Source organism: Epinephelus lanceolatus, chromosome 24, assembly GCF_041903045.1.
Source record: "Epinephelus lanceolatus isolate andai-2023 chromosome 24, ASM4190304v1, whole genome shotgun sequence".
Classification (NCBI taxonomy): domain Eukaryota; kingdom Metazoa; phylum Chordata; class Actinopteri; order Perciformes; family Serranidae; genus Epinephelus; species Epinephelus lanceolatus.
The window spans coordinates 13806107-13823750 of record NC_135757.1 but is presented as its reverse complement, the minus strand read 5'-3'; the positions used below and the strand labels follow the sequence as shown (position 1 = coordinate 13823750).

The following is a 17644-nucleotide window of genomic DNA, read 5'->3' as shown; positions in this document are numbered from 1 at the left end:
TTCAATGCGTTTTCTTTATTTTCATGACTATTTACATTGTAGATTCTCACTGAAAGCATCAAAACTATGAATGAACACATGTGGAGTTATGTACTTAACAAAAAAAGGTGAAATAACTGAAAACATGTTTTATATTCTAGTTTCTTCAAAATAGCCACCCTTTGCTCTGATTACTGCTTTGCACACTCTTGGCATTCTCTCCATGAGCTTCAAGAGGTAGTCACCTGAAATGGTTTCCACTTCACAGGTGTGCCTTATCAGGGTTAATTAGTGGAATTTCTTGCTTTATCAATGGGGTTGGGACCATCAGTTGTGTTGCGCAGAAGTCAGGTTAATACACAGCCGACAGCCCTATTGGACAACTGTTAAAATTCATATTATGGCAAGAACCAATCAGCTAACTAAAGAAAAACGAGTGGCCATCATTACTTTAAGTAATGAAGGTCAGTCAGTCCGGAAAATTGCAAAAACTTTAAATGTGTCCCCAAGCGCTATAACGAAACTGGCACACATGAGGACCGATCCAGGAAAGGAAGACCAAGAGTCACCTCTGCTTCTGAGGGTAAGTTCATCCGAGTCACCAGCCTCAGAAATCGCAAGTTAACAGCAGCTCAGATCAGAGACCAGATGAATGCCACACAGAGTTCTAGCAGCAGACCCATCTCTAGAACAACTGTTAAGAGGAGACTGCGCCAATCAGGCCTTCATGGTCAAATAGCTGCTAGGAAACCACTGCTGAGGAGAGGCAACAAGCAGAAGAGATTTGTTTGGGCCAAGAAACACAAGGAATGGACATTAGACCAGTGGAAATCTGTGCTTTGGTCTGATGAGTCCAAATTTGAGATCTTTGGTTCCAACCGCCGTGTCTTTGTGAGACGCAGAAAAGGTGAACGGATGGATTCCACATGCCTGGTTCCCACTGTGAAGCATGGAGGAGGTGTGATGGTGTGGGGGTGTTTTGCTGGTGACACTGTTGGGGATTTATTCAAAATTGAAGGCACACTGAACCAGCATGGCTACCACAGCATCCTGCAGCGACATGCCATCCCATCCGGTTTGCGTTTAGTTGGACGATCATTTATTTTTCAACAGGACAATGACCCCAAACACACCTCCAGGCTGTGTAAGGGCTATTTGACCAAGAAGGAGAGTGATGGAGTGCTGCGGCAGATGACCTGGCCTCCACAGTCACCGGACCTGAACCCAATCGAGATGGTTTGGGGTGAGCTGGACCGCAGAGTGAAGGCAAAGGGGCCAACAAGTGCTAAACACCTCTGGGAACTCCTTCAAGACTGTTGGAAAACCATTTCAGGTGACTACCTCTTGAAGCTCATCGAGAGAATGCCAAGAGTGTGCAAAGCAGTAATCAGAGCAAAGGGTGGCTATTTTGGAGAAACTAGAATATAAAACATGTTTTCAGTTATTTCACCTTTTTTTGTTAAGTACATAACTCCACATGTGTTCATTCATAGTTTTGATGCCTTCAGTGAGAATCTACAATGTAAATAGTCATGAAAATAAAGAAAACGCACTGAATGAGAAGGTGTGTCCAAACTTTTGGCCTGTACTGTATATATTTCAGATTGTCTACTTTACTATTTTATTATTTATTTTATTTTATTGTCTACTTTAATATTTTATTTTATTTTAATGTCTACTTTAATATTTTATTTTATTTATTTCATTGTCTATTTTAGTATCTTATTTATATCTTCATCTTTATCTCTTGTTTCCATTCATGCTGTATTTCTATTTCTACTTTGCAGGGAGCATTGGAACAAAAACAATTTCCCCCCCGGGGATTAATAAAGTATTCTGAATCTGAATCTGAATCTGAAGGAGATATGAAATTTCACAAGACAAACCAACATTGCAAAAGTATTATTATATAAATCTATTTAACAAAACAGGAAACACAGCAGTCACCAAACAAAGAAGTAAGACCTCAACAATGTCTGTCAGCTAACGAGATTAAATAAGAAGCAGCTAGTTTTCCCTATGCTAATTAGCACTGCTGCTGTTTAATGCTAATTTGGCTTCACTAGCAGAAAGTCCAGCAGCTAACAAGCTAAACACCTATAATCTTTTCAAATTCAGTGGAAACCAAATAAAAGCTACAAGGTCATTGAATATTGTACTTAACTTCATCAGGCGGCCAGAAACACTCCATCATGACCCAGTTGCTGTGCCCTGTCTGCTATGTAAGTAGTCAGTTGTTAGCTAACTCCTTGTTAGCCATTAACTTCATAGCACTGTATGTCAGATTGCTTGGCTTAATTTGGGCTCCTCTGCTCCTTTTGTGTCTAAAAATATATAAATACACATTTACATTCAAATATGAAGGAACATTACAGTCCAAAGTGAGGATATATGATGCTAAATGTCCTTTAAAAAGTAAGAAAGTGACCAATGCTACATGCTAACAACCAAGGACAACATTTTGCTAACGTGTGTCTCTAAAGTTGCCAAAAAAAAGGAAAAAAGTTTCAATGACATGAATATGTACCGATGTGCCTGGCTTTGTTGATGCAGGTTTTTGTGATAGAATTGATTTTGCCATTTATGTTTATTCACCATGAACAGAAAATGCACCAACTATTTGTAGCTAGCTACCAACACACACACACACACATTGTGGTTATGCTCAAAATGGCATGCTAACATACTGTGACAGGGTGTCTACAGATATAACCAAGTTCAATTTAAAACTTTTTAAAACCTGACCTGCATTGGACACATTTTATATATATACACACACACACTCACCGGCCACTTTATTAGGTACACCTTGCTAGTACCAGGTTGGACCCGCACAGATTCAACAAGGTGCTGGGAACATTCCTCTGAACATTCCAGTGAACTCATTGTCATGTTCACGAAACCAGTTTCACTTGATCTGAGCTTTGTGACATGGTGCGTTATCCTGCTGGAAGTAGCCATCAGAGGATGGTTACACTTTGGTCATAAAGGGATGGACACAGTCATATATTTCTGGTGAAGTGAGTAATATTGATTGTTTTGTCACAATGCAGTGTTGTGCTGGGAGACCTTTGGTCATGGCCACTTGATGCCCTCCACCCACCCAAACACAACAGTACTCCCTGATGGCAGTGGCCCCTCAGCAGAAATATGCACCATGCCACACCACAAAAACTGCTCAGGAATGGCCCCGAAGAGAACCACCTCCCTAGTCCGACCTAGGGAGGCCCCACCGTGGGGGGGGAGGGGGGGGGGGCACTGCCATGGAAGAATGCTGCTGCCTTGAGGAGCGATACTTGATCTGTAGAGGTGTGTAGGTGGGTGAAGTGCATCCTCATGAATTGCTGGACCAAAAGTTCCCCAGGAGAACATTGCATTGTAACAAGATGATCAATGTTACTCACTTCACCCGATAGTGGTCCTAATTTTTTGGCTGATCGGTTTAAATATCGTGTGATAAATGCTATCTGTCCAATTCTTCGGTCTGCCCAGTGATTGTAAACTGTCAGGCTGGAGAAATTTTCACGGTAGTGTGACCGACAATATTTCAGACCCATCGAATCTCAATTGAAGACTTTTTGAGGCCTTATATTAAGAAAACTTCATTTAAGACATTTTTAAGACATTTTAAGGACCTGTAGACATCCTGGCATACAACATCCTCAGTATGTACTGAACTCTGTGTACTAAATATAGACAACTCTCTCTCTGGTGCTGTTGGAGCTGAACAGGAGCCCACAGGTGGGTCTTCCGGCTTCACTGTTTATTTGCACTCATCATAGTGACTGAGGCCTTGTCTTCATGTGTGCAGATATTTTAAGAACTCACATTTTTCCCATTCATTTCAACAAATAATAATAATCTGTCTTCATGACCTTTGTTTTACAAAATATACACACCATACATCCACACTCGAGTGCACAAACGCTTGCCAAACAGCTACCTGCTGCTATGAGCGCTGTATTTCCACAATTAAACGCATTGTGTTAACAAATGAAGTGATTCTGTCCTGAGAAGTGTTTTCAGAAGGCTTTTATTTTGAAACAGAAGTTGAAAGTATTGAGTAAAATGAATTTTCTATTTTTTCATGTCTGTGACCAATATAAACATTGAAACTTTTGTGAAAGGTGGCATGTCAGTATAACATGATTACTGCAAATGTTTGCTGAATACCGCTTGTGTCAACTGGAAAAGATGGGCGAGACTTATATTGTCTGAATGTTGTGGATGAAGGAGCTCAATGAAAAGTCTAGGCTGTTTATTTGTTCTATACCATCACACTATTGTCAATATAAGAGGGTGATTTTAATACAAAGCGGTAACTAGTGCCAGAGCTGCACTCCAGAGAAGAACGTTCATTAGGTGCCCACCTCTGTATTTGTAACTCACTGTCATAAACTGGAGCTTTCTGTGCTTTGATGACCTGCCTTTATTGACAGGACGGCCTCGACTGACAGGAATGGTGGGAGAGAGAAGGGGGACGACATGCAGCAAAAGACCGGGGGTCAGAGTTGAACGTAAAAGGACCAAGCCTATATGGGCTGCACACTCTACCAGGTGAGCTCAAGGTTGCCCCAGTTTATGTCAATGTTACAGTGAAACAACCTAAGTTCACCTCAGTGTGCAAGTCCACCACCAAGAAGGGTTCAATCATATCTGTGCAGGTAAGCATGACTTCAGTGAGGACAGCTGACTCCAGCTGCATGTTCACTCATCACTGTTTGCTAACCCATCAAGGCTTAAATGACTAATCACTCAGAGTGAGCATATGCAAACAATGAACCAGATAAGATAACAGTAACTCAGGGGAGATCATTTATGGAACAATAAACTCGAACCACTCCAACCATCCATCATTATCATACAGGATAATTCAATAAATGGGGAAAGAAAGAAATAAGGAAGCAGATACATAAATATGGAAATAATGAGTGATTAATAAAATACCATCTGTTAGTCTCCATTGTCCATATAAATGTTTAATTACAAATGGCACAGGGAGAGAGACCCCACATGACAACGTAGGTTTTGTTTTGTGTGGTAGGGCTGATTACCCAAGGCCCCTCTCACCCCATAAAGGAGCAAAATGGTTTAGTCCACCCCTGCACTAGGATTCATCTCTAAACAGAGCTGAGTGAGTGACTGATAATGTTGCTGAAGCACCAATGTACACTGTCATGTCTTTCCCCAAGAAAAGGAAATCAGGGTTTCAAAAATGAAAAGAAAGAAAGGAAAGGTAAAGAAAATTTAAAAGGTTATTTATAGGATCACATTGTCAGAGCACAAAATGCACTCCGGGCAGAAAGTCAGGCGCATTGAAAGTGAACTTCACCGCCCATTGTGCTGGGTTCAAAAGTTTGCCTCTGCAGCTGCTGCTCCTCCCTGATATGATCACCTCACCAGACACTGCAAAAAACAGACCTCATGGAGAGCTCCGCCTGCGCTGCATTCACATTCCCACAAAAACCTCAGAATGTAGATATAGGTCATTATCAGCAACACATACACTCTAATTCTGTGGGAAACAGTGGACATGGGTCAAGAGAGGAAAGGCAGGCGGCCCACAGAGACTGCTTATACATAGGGTCTGGAATTTGATGCTATGCCCCTGTGCACATATGGAATATGAAACCGTGGGGCTGGGAGTCCTCTGCCAGAAAATTTTGAGCATCAAACACTTAATTACCTGCATTCTGGTGAATTTCTTTGGCATTGTTAAACTTGCTCCTGAAAACTGGCACCTCCTGGGCTGTATATTTGACACCCGGCATGTAAATATCTTTATTGTTTGTGTCAAAATAACAGTTCTGCTACTTTCACTTTTTCCTAAACCAGTGAGTGATGGCATGAATCTTGCTCCCTGACATTGTCACACACATCCTAGTTAAACTTAACACTCCAAGATATTTAGAGCCTCTCTTGCATACAAGGGTCACACCACAGATGACCAGGTCTTATTAACAGTGATAGATTATACATTAATCGTTTATTTATATATGCATTTACTTTCCTCGTCCTGAGACGGGTCAGATTGCGGAAGCAGCCAGGCGCAAAGCCTCCTGCGCAGCTGCAGACAGACTCCATTGGAGACTCCATAGACTGTATAAAATTATATATATATATATTATTTTATATAATATAAAATTATATATATATATATATATATATATTATTTTATACAGTCTATGATATATATATATATATATATATATATATATATCCCACTCTGGGGTTGAGGTGAAAAAAATAACTGTGTTATGACCTAAATAACATGCTGTTGCTATCTACAGAAAGTATTAAAGCATGAAATCCCGCATTTTTAATGTACGAAAGCATCCCGTATCATAACTACATGTGTGCCGTTTGTAACAAACCAAACCGCGTGAAAATCAGTTAAAAATTCAGTGAGTTATTCTATTTTACTTGTGCATACAGCTCCTTTCTCAATAGAAGTGAATGCATTGTGGAGGCGAAACGAGACCCATCCAAGATGGCGGCCGGCGAGGACGTCGGCTCTGATAGGCAGCGGCAGTCAATGCGGCGTCTATGTATATATGTGTATGGTGCAGCAGCAGTTACCGTCCCCCGCCGGTAGGTGTCGCTTGTTGCCTCGTTCAGAGAGGCTCGGTGCTGCAGCTCTGCCATTGGTGAACCAGCTTGTTTTCCTGCTATATAGCTGTGGTAACAGCAGCACTCAGTACGGGAGGACCTCTGCACAGCAGGTATGAAACTTTGTCTTTGTTTCTTGTTAACACGAATAGAGAGGTAACTCATAGATGTGGAGGAAACTATACTATATAATTAGATATTAACTGCGGTGGTATTACGCAACAGTAGTGTAGCTAGGGCCGAAGTGAGACAGAGGAGACCTGTGGATCAGATTCATTCATGATCATTTAGCCTATGTTTAGGCGCTTTTTTAGTCCAACTCCACTATTGACTTTTTAATTTTGCAAGTTAATCAGACAGAACTCACGGGTCACCTTTGAACTTTGAAGTCCGCACTTTCCTAATCTCTCTGTTCGTTCTCACTGTGAAGTTGTGCAATGAGCAGTGGAAGAGAAAGAAATCACAAGTCTGTACTTCGGTAAAAGTAATAATATCACACTACACAAATATTGTTACTGGTAAAATATGTAACTAAAATCAAGAAAATGTATTTAAGTATTAAAAGAATGAAATCATGCATGAGTAATGACCGACGATTATCAGATAGTTTCAACTCCACTTGTATGCAAAAATCTTAATTTATGATGTCTCTAGTAATTAAAGATATTAAATATTGTAGTGGAGTAAAAAGTACAACATATCCTTTGAAGCAGCAAGTGGCATTAGATTAAAGTACTCAAGTAGAGTCGATGTAACTCTAGTTTGTATTCAAGTACAGTACTTGAGTAAACTGACTTTGTTACATTCCACCACTAGTATTGTGGCATCACCCAAGTTTGTGAAGCTAGTGAATGACCAAGTGAATTTAAATTATGAGTAATTTCATTTGCCATGTTAAAGTTCATCCTAAAAAGCAAGATGTCAGAAAGATAGCTTCCTCCAGTTATTTTTGAAAAATGAACTTATGGCCTGAGCCAACTACCAGCTTCAGTGTTCAAAGGAACAGAAACATTTGAGCTCTGATTTGGACATGTGTGGCAGTGGTTGATTAAAAGTATGTCAGTACTAATAAAATCTACCCTTTCACTGATATTACTGGATTGTCAATATTAATGCATTTATGTTTACATAGCATTTTACTGTTGAATGAAGAGTGGGCTCATTTTCCCATTAATGTAGGCTATTAAATGATTAGTTGTACTAGTATTATTAAAATGATATTAAAATGAATGTACCCAGTCACAGTTTCATGTCAGCATCTCCCGCTTATAAGTGACACTTGCAACAGCGACAGACACCAGGACTTGGTGCTCTCCAAGGTGTGTCTTTGAGAGAGAGAAGGTGGAGGGTAGACTATTGCACGCAATGTTTGTCAGAAAGCTGTGTTTTTCCCATTTGGTCAACCTTACCTGAACCACTGTCCCTGGTACTGAATGAAGCAGAGGAGACATAGACATAATACATAGTTCAGTTCAGGCTTGCTTGCGTTCTGTGGTTGTAAGATAACATTTAGTCCAAATTCCAGTTTTTTATCTTAGCAATCCACAGAGTACTGGCAGGGACGTGAAGTTTTGGTCAACAAGGCAGAGCGCCTGGCATGAGCAGACAGATGGACAAAACGATGTGATAATCTTTTTGTTTTTTATTGTAGTTGTATTTAAATAGTCTGTCATTATGATTATGCAGCACTGAACAGGTTTCCCTCTGTGTTCTTACAGTCATGTACCCGTATCTCCTGGGCCTGGTGGTGTTCTACTACCTGTACCGCTGGATCAGGGAGTTACCCAGAGTCCCTGATAAGGGCAACAAGTATGTGTACATCACAGGCTGTGACTCTGGCTTTGGCAACCTCCTCGCCCGCCATCTGGACAAGAAGGGGTTCAGAGTGATTGCCGGGTGTTTCACTGAGAAGGGAGAAGAGGATCTGAAGAAGTCCTGCTCCAGCAACCTGATCACAACACACCTGGATGTTAGGTCGAAGGACAGCGTTGCCAAAGTTGCAGCAATGATCAAGGACAAAGTGGGGGCGCGAGGTGAGTGTGGAGTGTTATCTCTCTCTCTGACTGTAATATCTCCACAACTGTTGGTTTGATTGCCGTGAAATTTTGTACAGGCAATGACGGACCCCTGACTTGTCCTCTAGCGCCAACATGAGGTTGACATCTGTGGTTTTAAGGAACATTTCTTAGCAATTACTGGATGGATTGCCATGAAATCTTGCAGCAACAAATTTCATTGACTTGCTATCCTCTGCGTGATCCTCCTAGGCTTATGGGCTGTGGTGAACAACGCAGGCGTGTCCGTCCCCAGTGCCCCGAATGACTGGCTGACCATTGACGACTTCAAGTGCATGCTGGACATCAACCTGAACGGGGTGATCGCGGTGACCATAAGCGTCCTGCCGCTAATCAAGAAGGCCAGGGGAAGGGTGGTCAATGTAGCCAGTGTGTTCGGGAGGATCAGTGCCACAGGAGGCCCGTACACTATCTCTAAGTACGGTGTGGAAGCTTTCAATGACAGCCTCAGGTGAAACATTCACACAGTCAGTGATTTGTCAGTATGTCAGTTCAACACACGTACACAAGCACTGATAAAATAAAAATGTACCGCCTAGGTTAAATATGACACCTTTTGGTGTCAAAGTCCTCTGCATCGAGCCAGGCTTCTTCAAAACAAACGTGACTGACACTGCTATCCTGAGCAAAAACCTGAAGGTGCTGTGGGACAAACTCCCCCAGGACGTCAGAGATGACTATGGGCCTGATTATTTACAAAAGGGTAAGTTTGGATCATTGTTTTTCTTCATTTATGTCTTTGTTTTTAATTAATCTATTTTTCTATTCCACTTTTTTTTCCCTCCTAGCACTTGTGGTAGTTTCAGACAAAGTTGCCAAGATAAGTGATGGAGATCTGATGAAGGTGGTCAGCTGTATGGAGCACGCCATATCTGCTGTCCAGCCCCGCACCCGCTACTCCGCGGGCTGGGACGCCAAGTTTTTTTGGCTGCCACTGTCATACATGCCAACCTGTGTCTCTGATTACATCCTGAACAAAGAAGCCATTCCTATTGCCAAGCAAGTGCAATAAACCGTGCTTCATTGTATCCACATCTGGACTTTTTATGCATTTTAACAATATAAATCTACCAGTCCACTGATGTCTTTGTCATTCCTGATTAAAGTCTCCTTCCTATCTACGTTTGTGTTTCCAACATTTGGCAGGTGGAATAAACAACACAATTTAATGCAATACATTGTGTCCCTTCTCTGATTATTGTCCATAGACTTGTTTTTATTACAAGCAGTTAGATTGTGTACATACTCAAGGTCACTTTATCTTCAGGCAGATAGGGGTTTGTTCACACTAATATGCGTGGCTGTGATAATGGGCTTGTGTCAAAGGTTAGGGACGAGCAATAAAACAGCAGCCTGATTCATATGTGATAAAGTATGAAAGGAGTAGGACCATGTTGAGAGACAGGACTGTGATTTTGCTTCTGTGTGACAAGTGTAAGGACTAAAAATAATGGACGTAGCGACCATGATGTCACCCATTGGTTTGTGGACTCTGGCTTTGAAGCCTTGAGTTTGGCATTACTGTCGTCTCATCTTGATTTTTTGGAGCCAGACTTGACACTGTTTAGGCAAGAGACTGGAGCTGTTGAGGAGCGAGGGGTGGATCTGACTATAAAAACACTATTGGCAGACAACCTGTCACTCAAAGCAGTCTGCCCTTAATTTTGTGTAATTTAAGCCTTAATAAAATGTAAATGGCTGAGTTGTATAAAATGCCCCCCCATACAGTTGTCACAAAGGGGGAAATTAACTACAGAGACCGTGGTTGTTGGACTTTTTTTAAAAGATATTTTTGGGGGCATTTTTTTAGCCTTTTTAATTGATAGGACAGACAGGCGTGAAGGGGGAGAGAGAGAGAGAGGGAGAGATATGCAGTAAAGGGCCATAGGCTGGAGTCGAAACCGGGCCGCTGCGGCAACAGCCTTGTACATGGGGCGCCTGCTCTACCACTAAGCCACCGACGCCCCGTTGTTGGACATTTTAACATGGGGTCAATGTGGACTGACAGGCTTTTGGAGCCAACCTCAAGCGACTGTTTAAAGATCAGTGTGTTTTTGGCACTTTTGTGTTGGCCTCAGAGGTTGCCACTTGTTCAAGCATGTAGGACAGGTGTCCAAACTTTTTGGATTGGAGGCCAGATTTGATAATGGGAACATACCATATATATTTTTTTTTTAAAAAAAGCATACAAATGAGAGAAACGCAACTATTTCAGTGAAAAGGTATTCAGCTTCCCCTCACTGATGATGTTACACTTCTTTGCTGTGTCCATGTCTGTTAGCTAACAGGAAATGTCTGTTGTTAGGTAACTGTCCACCTGTATAGTTCCTATTTGTGGCACATCTACCAACTGTATGATAGTCCTGCCATCTTGAGGTGAACAGAAAACATTTTGAACAACAAGCCATTGGCCGGTTATATGATTCTGACCTACTGTTAGTAGATGGTATAAAGGTAAATGTAATGCCCCTTGTTTTTTTATCCCCAACTTTCTGTTTGATAAATGTGGTGGTTTAAAGTTTTTGCTTTCATGTAATTTTATCTCAAGTAAACTGCCAGTTAAGCTTGCCAATTTCCATAAACAAGCCCTGGACACATGGAAAATCGCTTTTAAACACAACTTCTCCCCACACACATATAGCCTATATTATAGAATAATCAACATGTTGTATACAAAAATAAGACCATATTTTTTTAAAGACTGGTATGACCAAGGTATTATGTTTATTTTTGAAATTCTAAATGATACTGGGGACCTAGCTACCTATGAAGAATTCACCCAACAAAGAGGATTAGAAATTTCTCGCTAGAGTACTTAAAAGTATACCTACTAACTTGCTATCTCCAATTAAAGTATCTTGTCTGTATAAACCATGCTCAGGAATGATTCCTGTACTGTGGCTTGGTGGAAGGGCTTTTGAGGAACGTTCTTGTAATAATGCTCATATTAGGAGTGTTTTTACTTCTCTTCATAGTCAATATCCCAGCTCCTTTCATCGGTGGAGAGTGATGTCTCCTAACATCAGTAGGAATGTCTGGACTGAATTTAACAAATTTCTTGTCCCCAGTAAAGTTAAAGAAGTTCATATTAAACTCTTGCATAGATAATATCCTTGCAATGAATTCATTAACAAGTTTAGACCTGATGTGTCACCTTTATGTTCCTTCTGCAAAGAAGAGGTGGAGTCTTTTTCTCATTTATTTTATGTATGTCCACATTCTTCTAATTTTTGGACTCAAATATCTTTATTAATTTGGGAGTCTCAGAAGGTCTTGGTCACCATTACAGAAAGTATGGCCTTATTTTTGAGTGTCGAATCTAACAATAACAAAATTGATAATGTGATAAATTTGCTGTGTCTGTTGGATAAATATCATATTAATAAAGCCAGATTTCTTTGGTTTATCCCAAATGAAATTGAGTTTCATGTTGAACTTAAGACTTTTGATGATTCTGTATGTAAAGTACCTAAAAACAAAAAAGCTTTCAAGACATCCAGCCTACTAAAAGATATTGTAGACCATACTGCCAGATAATACATTGCTCCTATCTATTTTTTATTCATTTATTTATTTTTTGATTTGTTATTTATTTATTTATATATTTATTTACTTACTCTGTTTTTATATAATTTGCACATTTTTTGTTTGGTGTGTGAGAACTACGGTGGCCGACACAAAAACACGAATGGCACTTGCTATCAGGCACTACATACCCAATATGTGTGCTATCATTCAACATACATTTGTGTAAATAAACAGTCGTGTGTATCTTTATGGACGCACTGAGCCATACTAACCATGTCACATACTGACTGCCTCCTTTCTGGTTGGATACAGGTTAAGTCAACCATAAATAACCGCCAACCTTAGCTCTGATGGTAATTTAAAAATATTTTGAAAACTGTATTATTCCTTGCAAAGTGAAATCTTACACTTTTTACAAACTTGAACCCAAATTAAATCGTTATTTACATTACACAGCCGTTGGTCGTTGTCTACCGCGTTGCATTGTGAGATATTTTCGCCAGCATACTGTCTAGTGTTTGCATACTGTCATATTTTACCGGAAATAGTATGCAATTCATATATGGTTGACTTTATATTAAGGTGTCGGACATGCAAAAAAAATCCCACATAATGTTTTAGCATATTAAATAGCATGATAGTGTGGAATTTTGGACACAACTCCAGTGTAAACTTTGTGTTCTGAGCTGCCGCAGGAACAACATGGCGGACTACGAAAAAGGCCGGCTTCTTATGTAAGGTTAGACACAAACGGCTCAATTTAAGGTAATAAAAACATGACTGTCCGCAATTTTAAGTGATAACACAGCAATGAAAATATAGATAGTAACATTATATTCCATTTCTGATGCTGCTAAAGCTTACAAACTAGTCTCTAACACTTTTGTCTTGCTAGCTGTAGGTAGGCTAACCCTAGTGTTGTGACGTTACGTGATTGTGGGCTGCCGGCTGGGAGACGTTGATATGCGGCACTAAAATTCAAGTGTGGCGTGTGTTGAAAGAGGCTTTACTGTAAACTGTGCTGCAGGAGGCTATTCAGTCCTTCGTGGCGCTTTGTTTAGCACCAGGGGACCTGTAACAAATACTGTCGGTTTTGTCTGCTCTAGTTAGGAGGCTCATCTTCTCATAACGACCAACCGTCAGTTTTTTAAAGTTTCCTATATCATCCATTTTTGCCACTTAGCAGGGTCCAGGTCACAGTCATTTAATTAATTTTATAATTAGGAGGTATTGTTTTATTCTGCTGGGAAGCACTGACAAAAATATGATTTATAAAGTGAAATGAAGTCCTTAATGTCCCTGCCAGTTTGCCATATTCTGGGTCCCATCAGTAAGTAATAAAACCATTCTGATGCACACTGCAATTCAACTAATACATATTTGCAGTCTCAACCGTTTTGATTATTAAAGCTAAATGGCAGTACAAATTAGCTCATAAGTTTGTCACTCTTAAAAGTTGAAACAAACACTCATCCATTGTTTGTCCACTGTTTTATTTAAGCGCTTGACAAGCTGCAACACAGTTCAGAAAGCTTAACATGGCTCGTGACTGCCTTCTTGTGGTCAGAGTGGATGACAGCCATTTCATGGAAATTCTTCATTAGGAACAAGATTCTCCACAACAACTATGAAAGCATCTAGGAAATATACAGTTGACAAGTTGTTTTTTGTAAAGACAGTGTTTTATTCCATCTTTCATTGGAAACATTAAATAGAACTTTTCTTTCAGGATGACGAGACAGGTACATTTGCATTTTTGACATGTTTTACAAACCAAGTGCTCCTAACCACAGAACCCCTCTCCTTTTGTTTTTCCTCCGCTTATCCCCACAACAGCTAGGTTGTTTAGATGTTTATGAGTGCTCCTCAGCCAGCTTCTCAGCCTTCTGAACCACTTCCTCGATAGGGCCGACCATGTAGAAGGCCTGCTCGGGCAGATTATCATACTCACCTACAGGGAAACAGGTACAACAGAAAAAATTAGTACACAAATAGATTTGAATAAGTTTAAGGATGCAAGCAAAAAATGTTGTTGTTTGACCCTAATATGCATACCAGCAAGGATGCTCTGGAAGCCCTTGATGGTTTCCTTGAGGGGCACCAGTTTGCCCAAATGGCCAGTGAAGACCTCGGCCACCTGGAAGGGCTGGGACAGGAAACGCTGGATCTTGCGGGCACGGGCCACAGTCAGTTTGTCCTCCTCAGACAACTCATCCATACCCAGAATGGCAATGATATCCTGCAGGGATTTGTAGTCCTATAGGAGGGAAAGTGAACTTCTTAGCCTGATCAATGTTTGGTTAATTTAGAAAAAAAGATTTAAATATATTGCAATTATGTCCCAAACCTGAAGGATTTTCTGCACACCACGGGCGATTTCATAGTGCTCAGAGCCGACGATGTTGGGGTCCATGATACGGGAGGTTGAATCCAGGGGGTCGACAGCGGGGTAGATACCCAGCTCAGCGATAGCACGAGACAACACAGTGGTGGCATCCAAGTGAGCGAAGGTGGTGGCGGGGGCAGGGTCAGTCAAATCATCAGCGGGCACATAGATGGCCTGGTGGAGAAAATTAAAACTCAGTCAATCTTTAGTAGTTGCAATTTTCCCTTTGAGTTACCATGAAATCAAGTGACCCCATAACCAACATATTTTTAAAAGCTTATATTAGCAATACAGTGAGTGAACATGCAGCTCCACTAAGCTATCCTCAGTGGTCATGTTTACCTGCACAGATGTGATTGAACCCTTCTTGGTGGTGGTGATTCTCTCCTGCATGGTACCCATGTCAGTGGCCAGAGTGGGCTGGTAACCCACAGCAGAGGGGATACGACCCAGCAGGGCAGACACCTGAGGAGGAGGATAACTATTGTCAGTATCAAATATGTCATTCAACATTTTAAGTCACACTCAGGGGTCTGGATGTGGCTGTACAGCAGTAAATTGTGACTGCATAACAAATTTAAGTTACAACCTTACAACAATCCTGTTAATTTTATTTTTAGGTAAATGTTTCCTGCCAGTGCAACTTGATGGAGACATGATGGAAGCTTTACAGACCTCAGAACCAGCCTGTGTGAAGCGGAAGATGTTGTCAATGAAGAGCAGCACATCCTGACCCTCCTGGTCACGGAAGTACTCTGCTACGGTCAGTCCAGTCAGAGCCACTCTGGCACGGGCACCTGGGGGCTCGTTCATCTGTCCGTACACCAGCGCCACCTAGAAGGGACAACACTAACGTTAAGTGCTTTGCTCCTGAAAATAATTTTCAAAATGTGCCACAATTTCATGTTTAAATTGTAGAGGCTTGACAACATCCATACCTTGGAGGTGGTGTCCTTCAGGTTGATGACACCAGACTCAATCATTTCATGGTACAAGTCATTTCCCTCACGGGTACGCTCTCCCACACCGGCAAACACAGAGTAACCACCATGGGCCTTGGCCACGTTGTTGATCAGCTCCATGATCAATACAGTCTTGCCCACACCAGCACCACCGAACAGACCTGTGATCATAAATGTGGGATTAGTTTGACAATATCAACAAGTGGTTTCAAAAATTGCAGTATGCTAGCCATCATAATATATACACTGCCTATGAGCACATACCAATCTTTCCTCCCTTGGCATAGGGAGCCAGCAGGTCCACCACCTTAATGCCAGTCACCAGAATCTCCTGCTCCACACTCATGTCAGTGAACTCAGGGGCCTCAGCGTGAATAGGCGCAGTCCTGTGGAGAGGAAAAACAGTTCAGTAATCTACTGAGTTTTTGCAGGCCAATAGACCTTTAAAAGCTCATCATATGTAAACAACAATGTCATGCTAGGTGTGGCTAGCTTTACTAACCTCACTCTGATATCATTATTCTGCAAGACATGTTATTATCATTATTCTGCAAGACATGTTATTATCATTTCACAAATGTAATGGTGTTATTTTTTAAGTAAACTTACTGCTTGGTGGAGATGGGACCCCTCTCGTCGATGGGCTCGCCAATGACATTCATAATCCTGCCCAGAGTCTCGGGACCCACTGGAATTCTGATGGGGGCACCAGTGTCCAGAACTTTCTGTCCACGGACCAAACCCTCAGTACCATCCATAGCAATGGTACGCACTGTGTTCTCCCCTAAACACATGGTGGAAATTTCTCAGTTATTGTCAACTGTAAACATTAAGCATTTTCTGTCTGCTGCTGCAGGACTGAAGGAAGGTCATACTGCTGTTGTTGCTCACCAAGATGCTGAGCCACCTCCAGGACTAGCCTGGAGTCACGGCCGGCGACTTCCAGGGCGTTGAGAATGGGAGGAAGGCCCTCATCGAACTGGACGTCGACGACGGCACCGATGACAGCCACAATCTTACCAGCGGCGGCGCTGGCAGCAGCGACAGGTGCGACATAGTCTCTACCTGTAAAGTCATGCAGACAATGTGTGCATTTAGTGTGTTGTACATGTGTGCTACAGTCATGACCTTGTAATGCCACTGGTACGCATTAGTCTCCAACATGCCACCCTCTCCACTGAAAAGCACCGGACAACTGCGTGTCTGCTCCGCCTCAATGTCAAGGGATTCTTGTCGGCCAAACTTTGAGCCTTAAGACACAACTACAACGATCGAGCGACGTCCCCTAACTAATCAATAAGTATATTTGTGAGAAATATGAGTATGTCTTAATGTGTACAAACACTAGCAAGCCATTTCCCCGGCGCAATAACGTCTCCGTGGAAAGACAGGTAGATGAATGAAATGTACTTGGAGCTAACGTTGCTAATGCTGCTACTGCTAATGACAAACGCAGGACATTCAATGGCAAGTGTAGTTTGAAGTTTCATACTCGCAATGTTAATCGATTAATTTAATGCTGGGTCTGTGAGTTGTCGTTGAGGACTGTACGTCATTGCTAATCCAGTTGCCAGACCTTGCTAAAACGCAACTTGTAATGCTAACGTAGCAGGCTCTGCACAGTCTCACGCCGCCTCATGTCATTACATAAAGGTCATTGCAGCCAGCACAAGAATAACACAGTCTGCTCATTTCCTGATGCATGACATCTGTCAGTAGGAGCATATCTGCAAGCATGTACCAGTAGAAACCTCGAGAATAACTCAAACACATTTCAAATATGTCATTTTCATGTTAAGGCCTGCTACGCAACCGGCAGGGCAGCCAGCGTGTTGCTAGTTAGCATGTTAGCATTGCCCCTGCCCTTCTCTGACGGGCGCGTTAATAACTATTTTCTTATTACGACTTCGTTCAAAAGCACCAAGCATGCAGGACTCACGTGAAAGGACGGCTGGGGATCCGACGAGGGCCTTCAGGGGCTGGGCCCCAGGCTTGAGAGCCTGTAATGCCCCGGTGCAGCAGCGTCCCACAGCTCCCAACATTGTCAAAATGGCTGAAGGTGGAAAGAGACGGAGAGACTTGCGGCTTTATAATGAATGGCCGCT

At 41.7% G+C, this 17644-nt stretch overlaps 2 protein-coding genes and 1 long non-coding RNA gene across 3 annotated transcripts in view; 2 read left to right on the top strand and 1 right to left on the bottom strand.

The window, feature by feature from the left end:
* LOC144461949 (uncharacterized) overlaps window positions 1–15296 on the top strand; it is a 22229-nt gene extending 6933 nt beyond the window's left edge. The window contains exons 2-3 of the long non-coding RNA XR_013490532.1: window positions 4419–4536; window positions 15198–15296. This is a non-coding gene — a long non-coding RNA (uncharacterized LOC144461949). The remainder of the gene's footprint in view (window positions 1–4418; window positions 4537–15197) is intronic.
* On the top strand, window positions 6561–9837 carry LOC117249745 (retinol dehydrogenase 7-like). Its single transcript, XM_033615440.2, has 5 exons — window positions 6561–6701; window positions 8307–8621; window positions 8856–9114; window positions 9203–9366; window positions 9452–9837. The coding sequence occupies exons 2-5, from the start codon at window positions 8309–8311 to the stop codon at window positions 9673–9675; spliced, it is 960 nt and encodes a 319-aa protein (XP_033471331.2). The 5' UTR covers window positions 6561–6701; window positions 8307–8308; the 3' UTR covers window positions 9676–9837.
* atp5f1b (ATP synthase F1 subunit beta) lies at window positions 13668–17644 on the bottom strand. Its single transcript, XM_033615439.2, has 10 exons — window positions 17479–17644; window positions 16431–16604; window positions 16149–16323; window positions 15804–15925; window positions 15516–15700; window positions 15253–15411; window positions 14920–15042; window positions 14539–14751; window positions 14247–14448; window positions 13668–14142 (listed from the first exon to the last, which is right to left on the bottom strand). The coding sequence occupies exons 1-10, from the start codon at window positions 17579–17581 to the stop codon at window positions 14045–14047; spliced, it is 1554 nt and encodes a 517-aa protein (XP_033471330.2). The 5' UTR covers window positions 17582–17644; the 3' UTR covers window positions 13668–14044.